This window comes from Camelus ferus, chromosome 4, assembly GCF_009834535.1.
Source record: "Camelus ferus isolate YT-003-E chromosome 4, BCGSAC_Cfer_1.0, whole genome shotgun sequence".
In the NCBI taxonomy this organism is placed as follows: Eukaryota; Metazoa; Chordata; class Mammalia; order Artiodactyla; family Camelidae; genus Camelus; species Camelus ferus.
The window spans coordinates 66,766,601-66,794,261 of record NC_045699.1 but is presented as its reverse complement, the minus strand read 5'-3'; the positions used below and the strand labels follow the sequence as shown (position 1 = coordinate 66,794,261).

Genomic DNA, 27,661 nt, shown 5'->3' with positions numbered 1-27,661 from the left:
GTGCTGGGCTTGTGAGTTGGGGAACACTGAGTGGAAGTGACGGGGCGGGCTTTTCTGGAGAGACGGCGAGGGTGAGCTGGCTGACACCCAGTGCCTGCGGCCCGGACCAGCCTCGTGCTCACTGCCCCCAGACCCGGACCTCCCGCACCAGTGCCCCCCCTCACACCCGCCTGCAACTTGTCCTGTGAGTCCATCCAAAATGTCTTTTTTTAGGCCTGTGCCACTAGGCTACTGAGAACTCTGTCTAGATTCCTCGCCCAGTGTTGGGCTGGGAATTTTTCCTTCTCCCAACGTGTTGTTCTTTGAGAACCCCTCACCCCTATCTTCTGGTTGACTACAGGGTCCTGCATATGAAGCACCTTTCCTCCCTCTAGAACCACAGAGAAATAGCAGGAGTCGGGGTAAGGGGACCAAACAACCGCACAGAGATGACCAGAGCCAAAGGGAAAAGGATTTTCCATGCTTGAGGTAGAACAAATTCAGGTGAGGGAAAAATAATGCTATGGCGGTGTATCTTCAATGCCTAGCTATGCGGGGTGGGCGGTGACAAGCGTGTGTGTGTTCGTGTGGACTCGAAGAAATCCTCTTCTCTATCTAAAAGGTAAGCTGTTCTCACCCCTCAGGTATGAAAATCTACTTAGAAAAAGAAAAACTCTTACACAGATACAAGTCTAAAGATATTCCATCTGAAGTAAACATCATTCCTCTTTTATCCAAATTTATAAACAACAAATGTACAATATTTTTACCCAGCGTGGCAGCTGGAGGAGAGGTTGTCAGCAAGCATTCTTTTTTTCAAAATAAATTAATCCTTACTCTGGTGGTTTGAGATTATGCACTGTATTATACAACAGCGCCTTATCAAGCCTCATCAGTGAAGATGGAATTCATGTCTGTAAAATGCTGCAGGCAATCACAGTTTCATATTTTATCATGTTGATAAGGATATCGCACATTCTCTGAAGCATTTCAAAACACTTAAATGAAAAAGGAGAAATGCAACTAAAAGGCTTTTTATATGGTTTGTTGTGGGTTATTATGAGTTATTTATAAACCCAAAAAGAAAGATTTGACATTTCAAATGTAAAAGATTTGAGTATTTAATGGTCCTTTTTTCCTTTTACAATTGAACATCCTCAATCACTTTTTAAATCATTAATATTTACTCTCGCAGCAAGCTACGGCCCCAAGAAGGGAGAATTTTGTCTCTGTTCTTCCTGACTCTACTACCCAGTGCTGGGCAGTTGGTTTCCTCCCTGGTCTGGAGTCTGAGTCTGTCCACCCTCCACCCCAGGACCCAACCCCCCCAGCTCCCTGTCAGGCGCGACGTGTTTGCTATTTTCCATCCATGTCAGGGTGTTAAGTTTTGGTCACCTGGTTACAAAAGTTAAAATTATTTCCCCCACAATTAAAAACTGAGGGGCCATTAAAAATGCTGAACGTGTTTTGCATCCCACAGTGACAATACGGCAAGTTGCTCTTACAAACAAAATTCTTTGTTTGGCCTGGTTTGTTGATCTGTCTGGGGCCCGCCTCCCCTTCACCTGAGCTGTGTTTAGGAATTTTTCCTGCTGCTCGAGTCTAAGATAAATGACCTGTTTTCTACCTTCTCCCTGGAACACAGCACAGCCAGGAGGAGATGGCATCTTAATGGGCTGATGCTTAGATCTCTATTGATGACAGAGCGCCAGCCACCCTGGGCCTCTGAGAGGATTTCTGGCGGCATAAAGGTAACATCAGTGTTTAGGTTCATAAAATAAAAGTACAGTAAAGATGCTGCCTTCCCCACCAGCTAAAAAGATGAGAAGCCAAGTCAAGTGGCCATTAATTTATTGATTGGTCACTGTTTACCTGGTGCTGTTCCTACAGCTCTTCGAATCTGGTTCCCCAGAGTACTCACATTTAAATTATGTGGACTGTACAGTGAATTTCCTCCAAGGCCATCACTGTAGCCTCCCGTCTGATTGATAACATGACGGAGGGTATCCACCTAGAAGTGAGACGAAACAAAATTCATCATCCCAAATCTATTCAAACATCATCACTTACAAAAGGAAACAATTTGAATTATGTGTGCCATGAGGGTTTAGCATCTTGAATGAAAGACAAATTTATCAATCAAATGTGACTGGCACAATTTCAAAAATTCTTTGCATATTTAAACTCACACATCTTTGTTTTTCATGCCAGCCAAATAATAACATCTTCACAGCAATGGAAACTTTTCATCTACACAACCAAATGTGTGTGGCTGTGGGTGAAAACTACTCATAAATATGTATTCTCTCTCACACACACACCCCTATGTGCATAAAAACAAGTAGCTGCTCTCCATTAAGAGGATGAGAAAAAGAGTTGAACGTGGAATATACTTTAAGAACTCAGGTTTTTGTATTCTGACTTTAAAAAAACGCAGAAATGAAACAGAGTAATATGTATTTTAAATCATACACACACTGGCACACACGATTTTTCTGTTCTACTTTGTTACAAAAGTAATACCCACCCAACCCCTCTCCATGAGCTCAAGCCAGAGCCGAATGCATTCACAAAGTGTATCAGGTTTGAATCATCAAAAGTCACTGTTCACTTGACCTCTCATTAAATTAAATGGTGGGGCAGATGGGTCACATCTGGAAGCACCCAGCACAGGTTCTGCATGGATGTGCAGACCACTTCCATGGGATGAGAGTAAGGAGTTTTGAGCCCAAACCCTACCCTGCTAGAAAGGCCCCAGTTGGGGCATTTCTCCTACCTGTGATTGCACATTGGCTCCGACTTGGGACCCTTGGTAAGAATCCCCATTCAGACTCTGCATGTTCATGAACATGTCCCCAGAATTTGGGAGGTTAAAAGAACCAGAAGAACCTGGAAAGGAAAGAGTTAAGTAGCTGAATAACAGAGAGCTACACACATAATCCTCAAAGACCCAGAGGCAGGGAGAGGAGAAAAGGTACAGAAGGGAAAGGTTGTGTACAATGTAAAGCATTTTCAGATCTAGGACGATGGAGCATAACTCCAAGGAGTTAGGTGCTGTGATTCATTGTGCATCTAGGAGAGTCCTATCAATGGGGAAGCCCATATATGAAACAGAGAAAATCAAAATAAACAGAAAAACACCCAGCAGCTGGCCTGGAACCACCCCCTTGCTTTCATTTACCTCCAGGACTTGGTCATTAAATGAGCTCTTCACCATCATTCACTGTCACGGTGGACAATTACCCAGAGAAGAAGCATTTCTCAGAAGCTCTCTTTTAGCCATGCATTCTGCCTAACTTTCCTTTCATCTGTTTTCATGTCCCATTAAAAAGAGCTTGGGGGTGATATGGGGGGGAAGGAGGAAGGCAACGAAACAAAACAAACAAAAAACCCCCAATTTCTGAATTTTAAAAAATATATTTAAAATATCTCTTAGAAAGGCCCTTTGAATTGCTTTGCAAGTCCAGCTGTTTGGACGAGCTGCACATCTTTCATTGCTACTCAAGTTCCCTGTTATTTTAAGATGTTTCCAACTCCATCAAAAATGCCACATGAAAATCTTCCAAAATATATTGCATGAGGAGCCAAGATACTGCATCCAGTACTAAGTACCATACCCCTCACAGCCAACCACCACCGAGCCGCCAAGTCAGCACAGATGCTAAAGGAACGCTGCGGACAGCAGACCAGTCTGCAGCTACAGCAGGAGGAAAGCACCGCTGTACCAACAACCCCAGCATTCCAGCTGCATGACTCAGCAAAAGGTGCCTTCCCCACTTCCGCTGTTTCACTCGTCCTTCGACAGACCCCCATGGACTTTAATATGTGGGAAAAATGTAGTTAAAATAATCACTAATGATAGTACATTGTCTAACTGCTGAATTAAAAACCACTACGAAGAGTGGAAAGCTCCAGAATCTATTAGTGGCGAGTGGCACTCACTACGAACAGTGGGTCTACAGGCTCTGGCCGTCCTCCCATTCACCCATCCCTAGAACAGGTCTTCATTTTAATATAAATCTTCCTTTACAAATCCACTGTGTCCTCGACATGGCTCTCGTTTCCTGGCCTGTGGGACAGGGCTTTGGGCATAAGGCTGCCTGAGCCGAGCAGGGAGTGAGCACCCGTACGCACCAGAGTTTGGCGTGGTGGGCGAGTTGGTCTGGTTGTTCTGCACAGCGGCAGCCACTGCGTGTGCGGCCGTCACGGCTGTCTTTGCAGCATAGAGGTTGGCTTCTTCCTGAAACTTGCCGATATTCTTCTTGTACCTGATTCGTTTGTTGCCAAACCAGTTGGATACCTACAAATCACAGGGACATGAGTGAAGGGAAGCAAGGTTCAAAGGGGGAAAAAAAGTCAAACTTCCAATAATAACTGTTGGACACTGAAGGGAAACTTTGGGAGACACTCAGTTCTGAACCTTTGATCACATCCTGGGGATAATGCAGAATTGGGTAGAGCCTCACTTGCTCTTTTTGGCAAACCTCTCAACACTCTTGGAATAAGACTGCTTCTTGGAGCTGGCCCCAGTAACACCAAAATCGCTGGGAGCACTGCTCATAAAAAATATTCAGTTGGTATATACCAATTAGTATATAATGATTAGTCCCCCCAAAAGGAGCTGAAAAAATAAACGAAACATTTCTCAAGTTAGGTCAATAATAAGAAATAGTTAAGAAAGAAAGACTTATCCTTTTGGGGTCTGGAACAATTTTGGCAGCTGTACAGTAGAATCATGTTTGGTCTGCTGAAAAGAGTAACATCCATAAATAATGGATGAAAAACCCCTTTGTCTCCTTCCTTTGAAGACACTGTACGTCTGCCAAGATGGCTGCTCAAGTTCTGCCAGTTAACATGTGAGAAGGTCACAACTTGAAAACTCAAGCAATTCTAATAAGGTCAAAAGCAAATAAAGAATCATCGGCTGATTTCATCAGGTGGAATACACTTTTCTTTTGCAAACTACTTATGATGTCAACCAGGGCAAATGGAAGAGATTTCTAAGGAGATCTTGGCAACAGGCAGATTTCATCACTTTTCATTGACAGCAAAACTTCAGCCCAAGACTCACTGCTTATAGTTACACAGAGTGTTCAGGCACCTGTGAGCTGAGTTATATAAAGAAGAAGCTAAAACCCACACAACAACTTATAAATAGGTACCCACTGCTACATTAAAGGCTCTGACCTCTCTTGTTAAAGTAACAGTTTAAAAATACTTTTCAATAATTTCTTAATAATCTATTAAAAGGGCATGTTGCTGTGGTATCAGGCTGGGTGGGTCACTGTTTCATCCTGAACAGCTATTTAGAGACCCTGAGGAAAAATAAGGAGTGGTATGAGCCCTCCAACCCAATTTACACCAGTGGGCATGCTGGTTGACCATCTCTGCCAAGTCTTTAATTGCTTTGGAAGCAGAACTCTCATTCTTCAGACTATGGCACTCATCCTTCCAGAGAAAGCTAGAGAGCCCTGGAAGGGAGCCGCGCGAGGAAGACAATGTTGGCCTGCTGCTGCCCACATGCTGTCCCATCCTGGGGAGTCGCTGTGAGCACATATGTGCGCACACACATCCGCCAGCCACTAGCTCAAGACCTGTGCTGCCGTCACGAGTGCAGGTTCAGGCAGAAACAAGCCAAAACTCATCAGGAAGCAAATATGTGCAGATCAGGCCTTCCGAGCCGTTTCTGTTTCACCATTATTCTCCCCCGTGAAGGATGAGGCGTGTCCCTTTCTTCCTTCATTTCAAACAGTAGTGGCTATAGTAATTATTTAACGAGCATCTCCGTGCACCGAGCATTACGCAGAGCCCTTTGCCTACGTTTTCTCACGTAATTGTCACAATCTCAAGGGTAGGTGGCTGACTGAGATGGTCACACAGGTATCACACCTGCCCCAAATCCAATGGCCTTCTCTAAGCAGTGTCTGATACCTGTAATCACCACCCCTCCTTCTGAAAGCACTTTCTTTGCATGGTTTCTGTGACATTATGCTCCTGCTTCTCCTCCTTCCCTGACACACCAGGGTGTGTGTGTGTGTGTGTTTGTTTGTGTGTTTCTCCAAGACTCAGCACTCGGCCCTCTTCTTTCTTCCTGAGCAATCTGATCTCCATTGAAGACTTCAGTTATCGTCTCTGTGAGTGACTCCCAGATTTCCATCTCTATCCCTAACTTCTATGAAGAATTTCAGTTCTCATTTTTTAAGACGTTCCTTATAAATGTTCTGTCACAAGTTGCAACTCAATAGGTCTGAAATGGAATTCATATGTCCTTTAAACCTGTGCCTCCTTCTCTGTTTTCTCTTTGTGTTCATGACATCTCTGCCACCAGAGATGTACTCACCATGTCACAAAGTCCCTGATTCCACTGTAGATAGTTCTGATGGATATACAGCTCTCCATCCAGAACCAAGATCTGGTTCCTTTCCATTTCCACTCATTGGTCTCAGTTCCAGTGTCTACACTGTCACATTATCACGCTCTCAAACAGCCCTAAGGGACCTGAGTCCACCCTGCCACTGGCTTTCTCTGCCCTCCCATCTTTGAGCCCCAAATGCTTGGGGCAGGTGCACATGATAACTGTACAGGACGTGGTAGTGGGAGGAAGAGTCGGGAGAGTACACCGATGAGGAGGCAGTGAGGGCCCGAGCCGGGCAGAGCAGGAGTTGTGGGAAGGGCGGATGTCATGGAGGAGGAATAGGCAGAATTGGCCACTGCCTCACTGCAGAGGTCACGGGAGAGGGAGAAGCCGAGACGACGCTGATGTGGAGCCCAGGCCCCCAACAGGGTGGAGGAAGATGCTCTGGGAGGGACTTGTGCACCAGGAGAAGGCAGCCCCAGTGAATATTAAGATCCATTTCCATACCAGAATCATATGACTCTGAAAACAAAAGTTCTGAATTAAGACTGCAAAATGACCCTAAAGGTGGTCACTCAGGCTGTTTGTCAAGGCGAGTTCTCGTAGACCCCCATCACCTTTCACAAGCACATCCTCGGCTAAAGAGACAGACATAGAGAGCTGGTTCACAAAAACCTCCTTCAAGATATAGTATCTCTCTAGCCTGCCTGATTCAGGCTGTCAGGCCTTTGAAAGAGTTAAATATTGAATATATCTATAGTGCAAAGGGAGATATTCCTGGTTGAGAGGGAATTTGGCATTTCTTAAGTATAATTAATGAAAATTCCCCAACTCTGAATTTAGCAACAAAGGCCCATCTTAGAATTCTTTTCTTCTAAACAATTCTCGGTTGGATTCTGTACTTTGTAGTTAATATTACCTTGACAATCAGAGAAGCTATAATACATTAATGAAACCTAGCCTGGAAAATCAGATTACAGCTTTATTAACAGTTTCATAATTGAGGAATCTCTGTACCATCGAAGGTCTCATCTCCAGATATGTAAGAATCCTGTGTTTATGCATACCCCTGGACCAATCAAACAACAGTCATCACTAATAGAGGTTTATTTAATTCTCACAGTAAAATTTTAATATCACCAGCAGCCTGGGGAAGCTTTAGCAAGTGGATTTGCTTGACATCAGATCGTTTCTATTCTGCTAGTCCCAATACTTCTTAATCTTTAATATCAAGGCAATTAAAATTAATGGCCACTCATCTGAAGCTACTGTGGGCAGTGTTTCCTTGACATCAATTGTTTGATGGGATTACCTAGAGGTTAAACTAACAAGCAAGGTTTAATTGGAAGCAATGAAAGAAGCAGTGATCATACGTTATGTTTAACCTGCATAACCACATCTAAATGAGTATCTAAAAATGTTAAACTATTTCTCAAATTAAAATATGCACGTCACATTCTGATATCACAGATTTGGGTATTGCAGCAATCAGCTATTAAGACCACACTGCTGCAACTGAGATCAGTGTAATTAATGTATAAATCGACAACTTAGTTCAGGAATTTTTTTCACCTTTTAAAAACAGATGGATACAATTAGTTGCAAAAGTCACCCAGCACCAAAAGCGACAGAGCACAGGCGGCCCCCTCCTACACAGGGCTCGCAGAGGAGCCAGGCTGTCTACACTGGCACTACGAGGGCAGAGCCTGTTCTGTCTCTGAACTGGAACGGTCTGTATGTTGGTCCCAGAATAGAAACACAGGCATGAAATTGGTGGAGAGAAAGGGAATACCCTGTCCTGTGCTTCTCTTTTGAGCACATATCAAGGATTCATGACTCTGGACTGTGCAGAAGGCAAAGGGCCAGGCAAGAATTTTAAGATCAATTAAAAAAGGGAATAAAATCACAAGTACTCTCCTCCTCCTACTGATGTTCACTGCCACCAGCTCCAGACTGTAAGCCTTCGGCAATCAGGGGAATGACGAGCGAACATTCCCCTGGCCGCTGACTTTCCGGGGCCCTTCTGCAAGGCCAAGAAGTGGCTGGAAAGGCTCCTGTTCTCTCCAATTTACTACAGTGTTGTATTTCCTCGGACTCAATTCAGCTGCAGACTGCCAACTGCTCTTAAAAAGTAAAATGTTTAAAAATGTGGAATCTAAAAAAGACAAACTCAGAGAAACAGCGTAGAGTGGTGGTTACCAGGGGTTGATTACAGCTAATAATACTGTGCCATATACTTGAATGTTGCCAAGAGGGTACATCTTAAATGTTCTCACCAGGAAAAAGAAATGGTAACTATGGGATGGGATGGAGGTGGCAGCTAACACTGGTGGTAATCATTTTTCAATTTTCAAATGTATCATATCAACACAATTGTACACCTTAAACTTACACAATGTTACGTTTCAATTATACCTCAATAAGGCTGGGGAAAAGTAAAAATGTTTTCCAAATAATACAACTAAATTCAATTTTTGTATCACTTTTTTTTTTTTTTACCTTTTTCAAAAAGGTACTCAGAAGCTTTGACTCAGAATCAGTTCTGAGTAGATACATCAGATGCGGATAGAACTGTATGATGAGTAAATGCTTGTGATTCAGGGTCTGGGTTTCAAATCCACACTCTCATTTACTATGAGTGACCCTGGGCAGGTTTTTTTGTTACTTTAGCGTCTTCTCTCATATACAATGAAAATAATAACAAGAATAGTAATATCTTCCTCATAGAAATGCTGTGTGCTATAGTGATTACCTGATAACTATTAGCTATCACTGTCACCAGAGACTTATTCTACTCTCTAACTTAACTTCCCTTCTTAACTTTGGAACCCCTCTTTTACAGTGAAAGAGGAAGAAGAAACCATTCTAAAGGAAAAGAGAAAAGGGGAATCAAGGAGTGTTTCTGGAAAAGGTGACATCTGAGTGGAGGCCTAACAAGTGAGGAACATTCCATTGTGGAGAATGAGGGAGCAGTGCGAGTGGGAGGAGGTGTGGGTACCAGGGGACGGGCACCTGAGGCAAGAGCATCTAAGGACAGGCAGGCCCCGGCTAAGGAACAGGAAAGGGGAGAGTGCGCCAGGCAAGGGGAAGCCTGAGACTGAGCCTGAGATTTCTGGGAAGTACAATGGGGACGGTTCCCATATCATCCCAATGCGATATACTTTTATGCTCTACAAAAGAAATATGAGGAAGTTAAAATTTTTAAACTCTTTATTTCCTGTAATTATAGGGCTCTACATGTTTAATATATTCTTCTGGATTAAACTAGCATTACAGTTAGTCTAAAATTAATCCAAGCAATACAAATATTTATTCTGATAAATAATAACACTTATTTTGACCATCAAAAGTAAGGTTTTATCACACAAACATTTATTAATCAGGGGCGTGTTGGGTTATTAAAGTGCTGAGTGAAGCAAGTTTGGTTAGCACGAATATTTCCCATAGTTCTTTGTTGGGCACCAGAGAAGATCTCACATTTGGGGCAATGGGCCATTGTATGGGGTCGGAGTATCCGTTTCATAAAATGGAAAAAGGGCAAGTGGAAAAGGGGAAGAGGGGAAAGGCCAAGAACGTGCGCTACCACCACAGCAGCTGAGGCACATGGACTTCAGGAAGGAGTAGACAGAAATATACACACACACAGAAAGCTGGCCAGTGAACACCTTAAAACCATGAACACCCCTGTACCCGCTGGAAAACCTTCCACTACTTTGTGAAGCACGTGCACCTTAGTTCAAGACTGCTGCCCTAAGTGAGCAGGCTAATTCTGGCTGCATTTTAACTTCTTTGTCTGAGAACACATGGGAGCTCTTTGGCAGGGGTGTATGTAGTACATACCTTCAGCTATAAAAACGAGGCTCATTCGGGCAATCACTTCTTTGGGTCACAATGACATTTTGGAGCTCAACAAAGAACAAATTTGTCAGCTTCAGGAAATCAAAAACAGTCAAAGAAATAAACCTAAAGGGGTAGATATAGTTTACTTATAATTTAGCATAAACTTTCTGGAGAGTAAGCCAGCAAATATGGATATATACATACCCTTTGACTGAGCATTACTAAGAACTCATCTTGAGGAAATATTTAGAGATATATGTGCAAAGAGATTCACTACATTCCTACGTATAAGCAAGAGAAGAAAATTTAAGAGAAAGAATTTATAGCACATCTGTATAATGGAATATGATCACTGATTAAAAATCATGTTGATGAAAAATATTTATTGACATGGGGCAAATAGTCACAATATATTGTAAAGAGGAGGAAAGGGGTTTTTTCCTTTGTACACAGCATGAGAATTCTGTGGGGAGATGGTAAAAATACTCACACATAGACACACATGGGTGTGCACATGCGAACATACATATATGTATACGGAAAAAGGCCGAGGACCCACATACCAACATGTGATTATCTTTTAGAGAGGGTTTATAAGTAACTTCTAATTTTGTGGGGGGTTTTTGTGTTTTCAAGTATTATCCAAATTGATTTCAGATAAGCAAGTATTGGGGTTTTTTAAAATCAGAAGTTACTTTAAAAAAAAGAAAAATGTAATTTTCAATGAAAAAAGTAACCAATATGCTTTCTAAAAAAATCACTTAGAGGTAGTTGAATAATCTTGAAGAGTGTAAGTGCCAGGCACTGTGCTGGCCCACACAGCTACAGGAATCAACAATCCCATTCCTGTATTCTATCTGAAGGACAGGGTTGGCAGGTCTGAGAATTTCTGAGATAATTAAAATCAGACGCTTTGTAAATCTCAGGCCATTAAAGTTTCCCAGATTGCTCTGCCTTTAAGAAAAATGCCGTGTTCAAATTAAAAAGCTAAACCATCTACAATGTCTCTACAGTCACTGAAAGCCAATTTATTAATTAGCATTAATTGTATCTTACATTTCAAATTCTATCACTACATTTATTTATCATTTTAATAACAATGTTTAATAAAAGAGAAAAATTATTACTTAACGACTTAATCTTCAAGAAGCAGAAGTGCAGAACTTAAGAGTTCATCCTTAGCTTTGCTTCCTTGCATAAAATATGTTAGGGAGAGGATGGGCACTTGTTTGGAAGAGCAGCAGCTGACACTAAAACTTCATTACTGAAATCAGCAAACTGAAAATTTATGAAGCACAAATCTTAGAAAAATTTGCCATTGTGTTTCCTGTGTTTACTTGTGATGCATACTTTATGTACTGTGCCTAATTAAATGCAACAGATTATGAAATGTTGAAATGCCAAGTCGTGTATAATGGAACATGAAGCATATTTACATGGTAAACAATTTTATCTCTAATAAATAGTTTCTCTCTAATCAATATGTTTTCATCCCCATTATGTGATTCAATTTGAAATGAGGAATGGAAGCCAGATACTGTTCAATTTTTAAAGTTAATGGTATTAATAAACTAAATCTCATTCCACTCCTCTCCTTCCCAAGGGTGCACATCCAGCAAAGCTTACGTAAGGACAGAAAGGCTGGCCACACTGTAGATAACCACATGTGTGCACGCCCTTGAGAACCCAGAGGGCACTTGAGAACCAGACAGATCAGAGTGTGAGTCCCCGCTCTGTGATTTCCTAGCTGTGTTACCTTAGTCCAGTCACATCATCTAAGTTCTCCTTTCCTGGTCTACAAGACAGGATAACGATGTTTTCTCCTCACAGGGCTGTCGTGAACAGTAAATGAGATAACATGTTAAAAGGCACAGGACTGTGCCTGGGATGTACTAGGCACTCAGTAAATGTTAGCTCTCCCTCTTCTTTAAACAAGCAAAAAGAGCAGCAACAACAAAACCCTCTACAGGCTACACTTGCTTCCCGTCGCCACTAAGGTCAGATCACCTTTCCACAGGAGTTTGGGAGAACTCTGGGAGAGCTAGTCCATGCTTCCAGCGCTGGCAGGGTTTCTGCCAGTAGAGAACAGGCAGCAGTAAGAAGGGCGAGGAGGGTGCGCCCCTGCACAGCTGAGCACGATGAACTCCCTACCAGGAGGGTAACACCTGACCAAGAGCTCCTGCCTGCCACACCCCTGCTGGGCTGCTGGGCTGCTGGGCTGCTGTTCTGCACAAACTGCTGACAGTGTTACCCATGCCTCCTTGTCCCTCCTCACCCCTGCCCCAACACAGCCACCTGCAGGACAAGGCACTGGACCTAGAATTTGTAGGAAACCTGGGTCTGGATCCTACCTGTACCTCTATTGCTAACAGCAGCCATTTATGGAGAGTTCATCTAGAGCCAGAAATTTTACCAGGAACTTCACAGTATTATCTCATTGAGCTTAACAAAGACTAGCTTAACTGATGTAAAAACTGAGGGCAGAAAGTTTATGTAGCTTGCCTGAGTTTATATAGCCTTTCCTGTGCTTTTTCCACTATACTTTCTCTAATAAGACCTGTTTTTTCTGAATATTTTTTATAAAATTAAAAAAATTATTTATTCAATTTTATTTATTTTCCTTTGTATTAAATGACTAGGGCTACCAAACCACATTCTACTTTTTCAATGTAAAATATTTCAGCTCCTTTATGGTTAAAAGTGAGCCCAAGAATCCAAACCATATTTTTTTCCTTTTTAGAAAATAAGTTCCAAATTCTGAACAACTGACTTGAAAACCAACTTTTGAAATACAATCCACTTCTAATGGGAGAACTGAGCAAACAGAAATTCAGTTTCCATAGTATCTGAAATAATTTAAAACAGATTCACTTGTCAAGTACTGTATTTTTTTTTATTTGAGGCTGTGAAAAATTTTATTGCCATAATGTACTGACACCCTTACAGTTTGGCTTTGCCCTTTCCACTGTGTGCATGATAGACTGATAACTGCTCGTGACATTCACAAAGAGCCTCATCTGCAAAAGTATATAAAACGTCAGCCTCGCGGCCACAGCACATACAGAACAGATGACACCGTTCATCTCCCTAAAACACGTGCTGAGGGGTGGTTCTAAATTACCTCAGACAATGTTTTCAGTTAAAGATTTCTTTTCTTTAAAATTACTTCTCTCATTTAAAAAAAATGTGCTGGGTGTACAACTGAATATAGATTCTTCAGCCTTCGTGGAAAGTGTCTTTGACAGATTCCGAAACACCAACATCACAACTGTGAAACTGCCTCCCAGCAGCTACACTGAAAGGTGGAGCCATCTCCCAAGTCAACACACCAACATCCCAGAATTAAAACTCAAGAGCACTCTTTAAACAGCAATGGGCCAGATTTTCTGTTCAAATAAGCTTCCTGTAAATCTAATTCCTATAAAATGTTTATGCTGGTTATAAAATTCTGGTTTTTGAAGTGAATAAAAAAGTGAATGAAGGGCCGCAAATGGCAAAGTATCCTTCTTTCTCGCAGGTGAGTTGTATTCCATTACATACATGTATGCTGCATCTTCATGACCTATTCAACTATTGATGTGCACTTAGGATGCTTCCATATCTTGGCAACTATAAATAATGTTGCTGTTAAAAAAATCTAATTCCTGTAACTGAATGCATCATAGTCAGTGTCTTATGTAAAGAAATCCTATAGACAAGCCTTTTGTTTCATGGGAACCCTTATTTATTCGATACCATTTCCTACCAAATACACACCCCAGTTTTCCTTTCTTTTTAAAGAATAATCTAGAAAATTACACTGAATTTATTTAAAATAGGAGTTCCTATCCTCAGAAGGTATCCTACCCCTCCAATATACATAATCAATTCTCACTAAAAATGAATCACATGCATTTTTACAGTAAAGACTACACCCAGGTCTACTCAGAGACAGAATAGACACAACCCCACTCACCATCCTGACCTGTGCCTCATCTTTATGGAGGTTGTGAAAACCCAGGGACAGGTGGCTTCTAGCATACTTGTTTGCAGGTGCTCAGAGCATCTGTTCCCTCTTTCTTCTGGAAACTTTACAAGGCTCTGCATATACAACACACTCAGCAAGAAAACTGATGGAATGCATGACAAATTAGCATCTATTGAGCACTCATGATATTCCAGGCCCTGTACTAGGAAGGCTACATATATGATATCTTTTATGCCTCAAATCTCTGAAGAAATTATCATTATCCTAATTTTACAAGCCCCCAAATGGGAAATTCGGGTTAAATAATTTGTTCAATGTCACATTGCTACTTAACAGTGGTAGAGTGGAGACTGTTTCTCTACCTTCCTACACTGAATGTACAGTCAGTCATCTGGAGTTAATACCTCAATTTCTCAAAATAAGTGATATGAAACGAAAGTACCACTGCCTCTGTGGAACACAAGTAACAAAACTTAGTTTTGGTAAAGAAGCTGGTCTACCTGCAGGGCAATGGTCTAAATTTCTAACTTCAGGAAGTCAAGAGGGAGAAAAAAAAACTATTTATACTAGCATTTGAAAACTTCTCTCCCTTGATTTTTTGACCCAGTCACCTGACAAGGTCTCAGTGGGTATAATTCAATTAGTTCTTTTACCTACTTCCACTCCTGGGCTCCAGTCTTCACTAGGGCAAGTCACACGTCCAGGCTGGCTCTGCCTTTTGACTCATCTCTGGCCAGAGCGTTCATTTCACACACATTTAAAGAGTACCCAGCAGGCACTGTGTTTTCCCAAAACGGTCCCTCACTCTTTCCATCACCTCCAACCTCCCAAATTCAATCTTACCCTCACCCTCTTTGTCCATGAGCACATGTCTTCTTGTAACAACAGCTGTAACATGTCTATAGGGCGTCTTAAATGCCAGGTACTATTCTCAGTACTCTACACATATTAACTCAATAAATCCTCATTACAATCCAGTGAGGTGGGTTCTAGTATTTCCCCTTAATTATGGATGAGAAAACTGAGGCACAAAGAAAAAGGGAGGAAAAAAGGAAAGAAGGAAGGAAGAAAGGAAGAAGAGGTAGTGTATATAGTATGGTTCAGAAGGAGTATTTGAAATGAATAGGTATATTAAGAAATATTTTACAAAGAATGTATAAGACATTGTGAATCACCTTTGGGGAGTGAGACTAAGAGTCTGAGATAGAAGGGAGATTTTGAAAGAAACAACTTTGGTTTTGTTACATTCTATTGTTTTTTCTTAAATTTCATTAATTACTCTACTTTTTATTATTTCCTTCCTTCCATTTTGGGGGGTTTAATTTACTGTCCTTTAATACCTCGAGATGGACCCTGAACTCACTGATTTCCAGCCTTCTCTCTTACTATATGTATATATAATGCGCGCACACACACACACACACACACACACACACAAACATATAAATGTTTAAAGCTATAAATCTCCTTTTAAGCGTGGCTCTAGCTGTACCCCATGAATTTTGATACGTGTATTTTCATTATCATTCAGTTACAATATTTTCTAATTTCCAAAGTGGCTTCATTAACCCATGAGTTATTAACAAATAACTGCATTATTTTCAAACATATGGGGATTTCTACTTACCTTTTTGTTACTGGTTTTTAGTTTAATTCCACTGTACTCAGAAAACAAACTCTATGTATTAAATTATTTAAAATTTACTGAGAGGTACTTTATGGCCCAGAATATAGTTAAACTTTCAAAATGTTCTGCAAGTGCTTAAAAAGAACATGTACTCAGTTGCTGGGTACAGTATCTATATATGTCTATTAGGTCATTTGCTAATCATGGTGTTTAAATCCTTTATGTCTGTGCTGCTCAGTGTGGTTGCAGAACCATTAGCGTCAGCATTATCTGGGAGCTTCAAATTGTCAGGTCCCAGTGTAGAACCTTTGAGAATAGATTTCAGGAATCTGTATTCCAACAAGCACTCCAGATCATTCTTATGCATGCCAAAGTTTGAGAAGCACTGCTGTATGTCCTTATTGACTTTCTGTTATGTGTGTGTGTGCGTGCACATGTATGCATATATGTATGTGTTTTCTTCTGTTATAGAAAGGTGTGAAAATCTCCTATAGTGATTTTAGATTTATCTATTTTTCTTTTAAATTTTGTAAGTTTTTTTTGTAAGCTTTATGTTTTTTGAGCTCCTGCTATTAAGTACATACAAATATAGAACTGCTGTGTCATTAATATTTAGTGTCTCTCTTTATTGTAGCAAAATGTTTGGCCTTGAAGTATGCTTTATCTGATATTAATAGAGAAACACCAACTTTCTTTTGGTTATTATTTGCATGTTGTATTTTTTCCCATACTGTTATGTTCATTCTTTCTGTGTCCTTATGTTTTAGATATGTCTATTAGAGAACACAAGAAATTGGGTTTCATTTTTGTATCTTATTTGACAATATTTGCCTATTAGAGTATTCAGTTCATTTACATTTAATGTAGTTATTGATATGTTTGGGTTTAAACCTATCATCTTACTAAGTGCTTCCTATTTGTCCCACTTACTGAGTTCTTTTTTTCCTCTCCTTTTTAGATTGCTATTTTCAAAAATCATTCCATATTTCCTCCTTTATTAGTTTGGAAGTTATACACTCTTTCAGTTTTCTTTAAGGGATTACTCTAGAGATTATACATTCTTGACTGTCAAAGTCTAGCATTAATTGGTACTTCTACTATCTTTTGCAGAAAATGCAAGAGCATTAGAATATTTACCCTCCTCTCATTAATTTAAAAGGCATAATTGTTGTGTATTGTAATTCTATACATATTATAACAAAATAGGACATTATTATTATTAATTCTTCTTCTTCTCCTTCTCCTTCTCCTTCTTCTTCTTCTTCACAATCAATAGTCACTCACAGACACATTTACCCTTTTCTGTGCTTTTCCACTCCTTCCTGCATCACCCACCTTCTATCTGGAATCTTTTTACTCTGCCTGAAGAGCATTTTTTTCTATTCCCTTTAGAGAGAAAATGAGACAAATTCTCTCAATTTTTTTTTTTCTTGAAAATGTCTTCATTTCACCTCCACTATCAAAGATCATTTTTGACAATACAGAATTCTAGGTTGACAATGAATTTACTTCATTTCTTTAAAGAGATCATTCTATTGTATTATGGTTTTATTGTTTTCATTAAGAATTCAGTGGTCAGCCTAATTACTACTCCTTTGAAGCCAATATTATTTTTCCCTTTAGTTGCTTTTGACTGTGTTCAGTGTGGATTCCCTATTTATTCATCCTCTTTTGGGACTATAGTTTTTTGTAAATATAACGCTTAGAATCTTTCATCGGTTTTGGAAAGTTATCAGCCTTTACATTTCAAATATTGCTTCTGACCTACTATTAGGTTTGCTTCTGGGACTACAATAACATTTATTTTAGACTTCTTACTGTATTCTCAAAGTCCCCTACTCTGTCTCCTGATTTTCTATCCTACTATCTCTCCATTCTTCAGATGGTTATTTTCTTACAACCCATCTTCCAGTTCACTAATTCTCCCTTCAGTTATGTTTAACCTGATTTTAAATCCAAACACTGAATTCTTAACTTTGGTTACTGAATTTTTGGTTCTACAACTTTCATATGACCTTTTTTATGGTTTCTGGCTCTCTGAAAAAATTCTCCATTTTGCTTTTTATTTCCTTGGATATATAAAGCATAGTTATTTTACAGTCCATACCAGATCCTTTTCTTTTCTATAGTTCTATGGATCTGTTTCTATTGTCTGTTTTATCTGCTGGTTTCAGGATATGTTGTTATGTCTTCTTGTTCATCTTTTTTTTTCCCAATTGTGTCCTCAATGTTTTTCTTTGTTTATATGTATTTGCTTTGTTTATAGAAACAACTTGAAGCCTAGAATGATGCTATCTCTCTCCCCATACACACACAAACACACACACACACACACACTATTTGCTTTGTCCAGGCACCTATAAGTACTAGCAATCCAATTCAAGGACTAAGGTATTCTGAAGCAGACTTATAGTCTCTGTGAGTGTCTATGCACTTCCAAATGCACCCTGCTACTAGGGTGTAATTCATGTTATATTTCCAAACTGAACATTTCCCAACTGGGAAATGATGGCAATGCAAATCTGGGATAACTATCATAAATCTTTAATCTCCCCTCTATCAAATCAGCATTTCCTCATGTGTTTCCTACATCAGCTAGTAATATCACCATCTTCAATTATCTAGGCTAAAAACCTCCTCTATCCTCTGTCACTCTTTACTTCTTCCTTTCTCATATCCATATCTAATTGTTAACCCAATGTGTAAAACATCAGTTCTACCTCCAAAATACTTTTAAAATCTATCTCTGTTTTCCACTTTCAGTGGCTTAATTTGAATCCTCACCACCTCTTTCCTAACTTACGCCACTAATCTCCCATGTAGTCACTCTCATTCTAGTATTTTCCCCTTCTAATAGACCTTACACACTGGTGCTAGATTTATCTTTCATAAATCTGATCACACCACCCCAACCTAGAAATCTGTATTATCTTTATTCTATTTCATAGCACTTATTACTATATGGCATAATATATATAATTAGATGTTATTGTTTACAATTAAAATATAAGATATATGATATATATAATTATGTATTATTTTTATCTGTGTGTGTATATATATCTTAATTAATTATCCTCTCCTCATTAGAATGTAAACTCCACAAGGACAGAATCTCTATTGTATTCACTGTTATATGCAGCACAGTGACCAGAAATAACTCACTGAATGAATATTATTGAATAAATTAATTAACTAATGCAAAACTAAACTGCTCAACTTCATAACTGATGTCTGACAACCTCAAACATCTCACATCTAATTGCAGACCTTCCCCAATCGGGCTCCAGCTTGACTTTCTAAATCATTTCTTCAACAAATACTAATTGAGTGTTGATGTGCTGGATATTCTGCTAGGCATTAAGAATATAGTGCTGAATAAGACCACAGTCTCAATCAAAATGGAACTCACCACCTGTCAGGGAAACAGCATTAAACAATTCATTATTCAGTTATGACTGTGGTAAGTGTTACCAAGGAAAAGTACAAGAAGCTATGAGACTATATAATGGAGAATATGAACTGGAAGTTCAAGGAAAGCTTTCTTTAAGAACTGATATTTGAAGTGAGCTTTGAAAGAGCAGTAACTAGTAAAATGTCTATACATGTGTGTAGGGGGTACAGGGTTAGACCATTCCAGGCAGAAGAAACAGCATAATAATAACTATCATCATATTTTTCCTTACTCTTTGATAGGCACTCTGCTAGGTGCTTTACATATCTTCTCACTGAAATGCCCATAATCTTATGAAGTACTGGTTATTTTTATTCAAATTATACATACAAGGAAATGAGGCACAGTGAGGTTAAATAACCTCACAAGGTCACAGAGCTAATAATTTGGGGGTACTTTTCTAATCCTCTCAGCAGAAAAGTAAACCCCTCCTTGTACTGTATTCCAAAATGGCGGCCGTATGTACCAGTGCAGTCCCCCAGGGTAACATCTGTACCCTGTAGCCACACATCTGTCTGGCTCCTCCAAGAAATTTCACACTCCTCAGGGAGAAGAACATTATTGCATTCACCTTTGTTTGCCACAGTACTACATGCAGTGCCTGGCCATGGTAGGCACTCAGTTCTTGTTGCATGAACTAGGAAAAAGAGCCCAAAATCCTGGTAAGTACATTTGGCTGGATCAAACTAACTTACTTATATTGTATGTAGCTTCTACTCTCAAAAATCTATACCTGTTTTAGAAAAGTAATATGCTCTCCATATAGCTGACAGAAGAAAGAAGAAGAGAAGCCAAAAGACAAGGACAAAGGAAGCCCAAGAGCATCTCTGGAAAATGCCAGATCTCCCAGGGGGGAATACCACAAAGCCGATGTTAGTGAGAAGCCAGGAGGCTTGAACTCGGAGCCAGTTCTGATCTGGTGTCTTTGCCCTTCAGGCTACACTGGATTCCCACTGTCCACCCCTCCCTATTTACTCTCACCTTGCTCTAGGCCCCAAGAGGCTGACTTATATAAGCTCAGGCTTCTGGCCAAAGGACATGGGAGATGAGAAGGGAGGAAAGTGAGGTCGGAGTAGCCGTTCCCCTGACTCCCTCACTGTAATATTGCCTTTACTTAAGGTCTCAGTTACTGGCCTTCTCCACACAGTTTCTACATCTTGACTGGGTTCTGGTAACCTTCCTTTATCTCTTCAGCCAAAGGGTAGTAACAGAATCAAGCAGTAGTAGCATTATTCTTTGTGCTTTCCCTACACTCTGCCCACACTTCTGTAAACAGTTACTTTATTAAACTCTCCAAATTATTCTAATCTGAGTGTGCCATCTGTTTTCTGCTGGGACCCTGACTGATATATTGGCCTATTGGTCTGACCACAGAAGCGAAGCAATGGAAAGGTGAGATGCAATGCTGAGGGTCAGGCACTAGGAGAGGCTGACAGGAATACTCAAAGGGGAAGAGGCAAGGAGGTGAAGTGGACAAAAACCGGAGGGACCATTCTGATTATAGCTTCTTGGTATAGGAAAACTCAAAAAACACTACATCTAAGCCAGAAATGGTCTTTCTATGCTTAGTTGGGTGTCACATCAAAGGAGTATTAGAGATTCCCTCAAAAAAGATTCCCTAAAATAAATATAATACCTGACATCCCTGGAGCAAGCTTTGGGCACCATGCTAATCATGGTGCTGATGGTTTATAGAGAACGACAACAACAAAAACTCAGGCTTGCTCTGTTTCCTTTAAATCTTGCAGATGTGTCCCATCCGTACTCGGTGTTACAACATCCTCAAAGCTCTCATCTTTTTACAACCTGCTCCTTTGTTCTTTGCACACTGTTTAATGGCGTCCCATCTCCACTAGGACACACAGAGACTTTATAGAACAGAGGGTCTGCAGCCTTCTTTTAAGACAGTGTGAGAGAACCACTTTAGCAAAATAGCTGCCATTTTCCTTCAACTTGTCTCCAATTCACCAATTGCATACTTACAGTAGAAATCCACTTCTGCCTTCTGTCTACTGCCAGAGTAACTGAAAAGGCTTTTATGGATAGCTAAGAAAGATACTGTAATTTGATAGTCATCTTTTTTTCTGCTCTAATTATTATTTTAACAGGCTTCTCCTTATTTTAATAGATTTTTTTAATAAGGAAATCTTACTTACAAATTTCAATTAGCTTACTGAATATTCACTGCTTTGGAATAAGTAGTTTAATGAGTAAGGAGACCTCAGACTACTAACTAGGCTGGAGTCTCTAAAGCAGCTTAGGGGGAAATGATGCAGCCCTAGTGACAGAACCCCAGCCTGTGCCTCACAAACCAGGACTCTGAGCCACAGCCCCAGGGATTGAGGAATCACACTGCCTCTTGCAGGAAAAAAGTAAAAATCCATTTTCTTCCTTTTAATCAAGAACCTCTATGTAAGAACCCCCAGCTCTCTCCCACTCACGAAGACCATGACTCTTGTCAAATTACTTAACTTCCCTGAATATCAGTCTCCTCATCTGTAAGGGTTAGATAATTTTTTCCACACTAGACTGTTATAAAAGTGGGTCTTATGCACTACTTTAAAAGCTCTAAGCTATGTTAGTTGGATGAATGTATGAATGAATGAATGAATGAATCTTAATGCTGCCTGCCAATTGTCATTTCAGGTTCTCATTTGCTAAAAAAGAAAATCAATCTTTTCTTTACGGTACACTTCAATTACAGTAGCTATGAAGAATAAGTTACCATTTTTCATTCTAAAAACATCTAGCAGAGAAAGTAGGGCCAGAGTTATTTAAATTCAAGAGAACAATGGAGTTTTTTGTGACTTGTTAACTTGAATAATCAATGCAAGTTAGCTCTATTCCAAAAAGTAAAAGCATATTAATATCTGCCCCACTGATTAAGAATATGTGACAATTTAAGTATGATTCTCAGTGCTTATGACATTTGGAATAATGCTTTTTTTGGTGAATTTTCAGGGTATTATGTAAAAGGGGAACTCCAACTTACTAAATCACACTAAACCTTAAGAAATTGGAGATTTCAAATTCTGAGTTCAGTCTATAATTCTATGTTAAGGATATTTATATTTATGATATATTAGCACAAATTAATATGACTAAAATAAATTATAAAATTTCCACTTACCTGTTCCTACTTATATATTGTATAGTGAACCTAAAAAAACCATAGTATATACTAACTTAATATGTCCAAAACCAAACTCCTGAGCTTCCTCCCTAACACCTGTTCCTCCCAAATCCTTCCCCAATACACTTAATGACAACTCTATACTTTCACTGCTCTGGACAAAAATGTTAAGAGTCATCCTACATCTAATCTAACAGTAAACTCTCAGCTGTACCTTCACAATTATCTGGAATGCAGCCACCTCTCATGGCCACTACTACTAACATCCTGGTCCAGTCCACCAGCATCCTCTGCCTGGATTATTGCAGTGGTATCATAACTGGTGTTTCTGCTTCCTCTTGTCTTCCATGGTCTATTGTCAGTACAGTTGCCATGGTGATCCTGTTAAACTTAAGTCAGATCATGTCAGTCCTCAGTTTCCCATGTCACTCAGAGTAAAAGGCCAAGTTATTACCATGGGCTATAAGGTCCCTGTACCATTTGGACTTCACTGTTCCCTCTGCCTGGAATGTTCTTCACCAACTAGCCACATGGCTTGGTCATTCATCTCTGATTTTTACCAAAAGATATATTCTCAGGAGGGGCCTTCTTTACCACCCTAAGTTAAAAATGACAACCTTTACCTCCCTGTCCTCCTTCCCTCCTTTACTTCTCTCTAAAACACCTATCACTTCCTATATTATCATTTCATTAACCTATTTTATCTGTTTGTATCCTCCCAGGAAAATCTAAGCTCCATAAGGGCAGATTTGTTGTTGTGTAAGTAGACTTTTTAGCCAAGTGGGAAAAAAAAATATATATATATATATACATACACACATATATAAAAGGGGCACACATCATAAGTACCTTGCTTGATAAATAATTTCCATAAAGTGTACACACTCTTGAAACCATAAACCATATAGACTGAGAAACATTCCCCTTTCCAATCACTATTCTCTCAAGGGTAACCATTATCCTAATTTCTAACACTACGATTAATTTTGCCTATTTTTGAACTTCGTAATGAATAAAATCATGCACTAAGTGCCAGAATTCTTTCACTTAGCATTATATAGTTACACATACTCTAGTTCATTCATTCTTATTGCTATATAATACTCCAAATATACCACTTTTATTTACCTCGTTTCCTACTGATAGATCTTTTCACTGTTTCTAGTTTGGCTATTATGAATACTGTTGCTAAGAATATTCTTATACATATCTCTTGCTGAACATATGTACACAATTCTGGCAGGTAGGGAAGGGGTTTTGCCTGTTAAGTTCACAGATGTCTCTTCTACCCCAGCACAGCCTCTGACACATAATAGGTATTACAATAAATTTTTGTTAATGAATGAAAATGTTGTTTAAAAATTCTGTTATTTAGACTTAATCATTCATGTCAGACTTTCTAGGCTTATGTAGGTTTATAATGCATAGAAATTAAATTAACCTCTGTAAATCTACCAGTCAACTTAATAAATATACTACCAGCAATACTACTGAAACTCCTTGAAACCCCTTCCTAATTACATTCTAATTAACTGAATTTTTCATAATTCCTTTTCTTTTCTTCACACATATATATATATATATATATATATATATATATATCCCCTAAACAATATGCTGTTTGCTTGGTTTTGAACTTCATAAAATTGATATTATACATATTCTACAATTCCCAATTTTTACCTAGTGTTATGTTTCTAGGGTTCACTCAAATTGATGTGTCTTAGCTGTAGATACTTCTTTTTTCGCTGTTATACAGTAATCCATTGTGTTATTATACCACAGTGGATTTATCCATTTCCCCAGCCAATGGACAACAAGCTTTTTTCAATTTTTTTTTTGCCATTTCAAACAATGTTACTATGAATGCTCTTACACACATCTCCTGATATACACAGACAAGAGGTTTTCTAGGGCAATTTCATCTAGAGGTGAAATTATGGATCAAAGAGTATATGTATGTTCAAATTTATGAGACAATGACAAGTTTTACAACGTGGCTGTACCAATTTACATTTCTACCAACAATATTTAAGGGTTCCTGCTGCCGTATATTCTTAGTAATAATGTGCAGACTTGGTATGGTCAGCCTTAGGATTTTTTGCCTATACAGTAAATGTAAATGTTATTTTAGTACAGTTTGTAAATTACATTTTCCTGATAATGAATAAGTAAAAGGATCTTTTCATATAACTGACCATTTAAATTTCTTCTGCTATGAAATCTGTGTTTATGTTTTTTGCCTATTTTTCCACTCTTTTCCTTATTAATTTATAGGAGTTCCCTATATATTTTGAATTTTAATTCTCTTGCTATATACTTACAAATATCTTCTTACAGTTTGTGGGTTGTCTTCACATTTTAAAAAAGATTTTTATTTGAAATAATTTCAAACTTGTAAAAAAAAGTTGCAGGAATAAAAAAAGTATAAAGAAAATCTATGTATGCCCTTTACCCAGATTCGCCTCTTATCAACATTTTGCCCCATTTGTTTTATCATTTTTATGCACTCAAGCATGCATACTCTCGCTCTCTGTGTGTATATATGTTTGTACATATGTGTATTTATATACATACATATGCACACATAAACATATATATAATATATATAAACACTTTCTTCCCCTGAACCATTTGAGGTTAAATCATATACATCATGGCTCTTTACCCCTACCTAAGTAAACCAGTGTGTATTTCCTAAGACTAGAGATATTCTCGTATATAGCACAGTTATGCAGTACACATAGTACAATTACAAATTACAGTCTACTTTAGTAAATTTAAGCCAATAACTCCTCTATGGTGTTTTCCCTTCTAGTACAGGATCCACTCGAGAGTCAAGCATTGCATTTACATGTCATGTCTCTTTAGCCTCCTTTAATCTAGAACATTTCCATGGCCTTTCTTGGACATTTTTAAAGAACACTACTCCCTTCCCACTTTTTCCCCCTAATAGAACATTCCTCATTTTGGGTTTGTCTGATGTTTTCTAGTGATTAGATTCAGGTTACATTCTGGAATGAAATACTACACACAACGTCCATTTGTCCCTCTTTGATGATGTTGACTCTAATCACCCAGTCAAGGTTTTATTCCATTTCTCCACTCTATAATTGCCTTAAAAAAACCACAAAAAAAACAAAAAAACCTCCCCTGTAACTAATAAAGGGCCTATGGAGAGACATCTTAAGACCGTGCTCTTCACAAAAATTTCCTCCTAGATTTAATATCTATTGATAATTCTTGCCTGATCCAATCTTTACTAAAATGGTTGTATCATGTTGATGTTTCACAGTCTTTATTAAGTACTTTGATAAACATCCTACCACTGAATTTATCAACCTTTTCCTTTGTTGTTTACACATTTTATGTCCTTTTAAAGAAATTCTTTCCTATTCTCAAAGTACTACAGATATCTCCTTACATTTTCTTCTGAAAATACCTTACCTAATCCTAATTATAAAGTATTTGGAGCAGTTTTTAAGTATTTCAAGAAATAAAGAATAAATCAATTTCATATACTTTAAATCTAGCAAAAATAGTATTGCTATAGTTGCCTGTTTTCAGTGGGTTTCCATATCCTAAAGTTAGCTTTGTATGTAAACAACTTCTGGAGTCTAAATTTAATTGTACCTAGTATGATGTATATTTTAAACACTATTTTTTCTCTTTAGAAAGTAGTTATTCTGTCAGGTCTGGAACATTCTCTTCTCTCACTTCTACACAACTTAAATGAAAGAATACTAATTTAAAATAGTAGCAACTGATGTCTTTAATAGTTAAAATGATAGCATTGTGTTCACATCAGAAATGTGGGGAAGGGAATTGTTGAAGGGAAAGTAACTTTTTTAAGCAGGAAAAAGGTAAAAAGGGGAGGAAACTGTCACAATTTACAATGATGCTTATACTGATTGCTGAAATTCTCCATTTGAAAGGCTGACTTGGGTGAAATGAGGTCAGAAAATCTGCTTTTTAGACAGAGTAATATATCTATGTTTATATTATTTCTACTTCAAGCAATTACTAAAAAATTTTCAAAACCTAACAAAGCTATTTTTCTATAGAAAACAAGTAAAATTAATATAGTAATTAACTATGTTTTTATTGGTAAATGAGATCCTAGCCTTTTTTATAAGCAGAGACAAAATCTCTCTAGTTCAAAACAGTCGAAGGAAACTTCTCTCTTTCATTACACAAGCATGTATTAAGTCCTACATCACACACAAGATGCTAGTGCAATTGATGGAAAAACTAGGATTATACTGATTTTCGAAAACGTATGTAATCTGTGTTACTCTCCAATGGTGAGTATGTTACAGAAGTGAAAAAGAAAAGCAAGAAAAGGAGAAGCACAAAACACCTTAATTTAAGCTGAACCTGCAAACATGTGAATTCTGTCAGAGAGCTGTTATGAGTGTGGGAAAACCAGAATGGCATCATCAGCTGGTGTTCGGCACAAACCCAGTCCTCTCACTAGTAATGTTCAGGGGAAGGCTCCGACTAGAAAACACCCACTCAAAGTGAATACACTTAATTTCATCTTCCCTGCCTGACCCAGCATATTATATTGTTCCTTAGTATTTCAAGTGGCAGTGAGTACTGCATAACCCAGATAGTAACGTTTTATATAGTATATGTCTTCACAGCAGGCAGCCCAAATCAATTATATTCCATTTCAAACTGAGCAAAAGGAATCAAGATGTGCCACTATATCATAAGAAAACGACAATAACTCTTAAATGAAATCTTAATTATAAATTTAAGATTACTCGCGAGGTTCCATGGAAAGTAATGCCAAAATAGGAGCTGGAAATCATCTTAAACTCAGATCATATTCTCTTAAATAACAATGACTTAAAATACTGACATGAAACTTTCATGCGGATGTGAAGGGGATCTTCAGTATCTTGAACTTCAGAAGTACAGGAGTATTTATTTAGAGACCACTTTAGGAGGGAGGGAGGGTGTAGCTCAATGGTAGAGCACTTGCTTAGTATGCATGAGGTCCTGGGTTCAATCCCCAGTACCTTCAGTTAAATAAATAAATAAAACTCTCTAATTATCCTCCCACCCCCGAAAAACCAACCAAACAAAAGATAAATTAGAGGTTACTTTGAAATTTGTGACATGAGACCCCAGGGAACACTGAAATTTCTACCAAGGGTCAGCTTTTCCTTAAAGGCCACTGCAAGAACTAGTTGGTAAGCACTTGCATGCTATAAAGGAATGTTACTCAAATGACAACCTAAAAACAAATATGAATATTTAAATAAAATTGTATTTCAGAGCTAATGCCAATAGGATAT

The 27,661-nt window shown here is 38.7% G+C and overlaps 1 protein-coding gene and 1 non-coding gene across 4 annotated transcripts in view; one reads left to right on the top strand and one right to left on the bottom strand.

The window, feature by feature from the left end:
* Nucleotides 1-27,661, bottom strand: part of PBX3 (PBX homeobox 3) — a 198,200-nt gene that overhangs the window by 2,319 nt on the left and 168,220 nt on the right. For 2 of the 3 annotated variants that reach the window (XM_032478450.1, XM_032478449.1), the window contains exons 6-8: nucleotides 4,114-4,279; nucleotides 2,756-2,868; nucleotides 1,901-1,990 (exon numbers count right to left, since the gene is read on the bottom strand). In XM_032478450.1, the coding sequence (XP_032334341.1) occupies nucleotides 1,901-1,990; nucleotides 2,756-2,868; nucleotides 4,114-4,279 (369 nt within the window). The remainder of the gene's footprint in view (nucleotides 1-1,900; nucleotides 1,991-2,755; nucleotides 2,869-4,113; nucleotides 4,280-27,661) is intronic. The other variant, XM_032478451.1, reaches the window with a different exon arrangement.
* On the top strand, nucleotides 27,316-27,387 carry TRNAT-AGU. The gene has a single exon. It is a non-coding gene; the product is annotated as a tRNA-Thr (tRNA).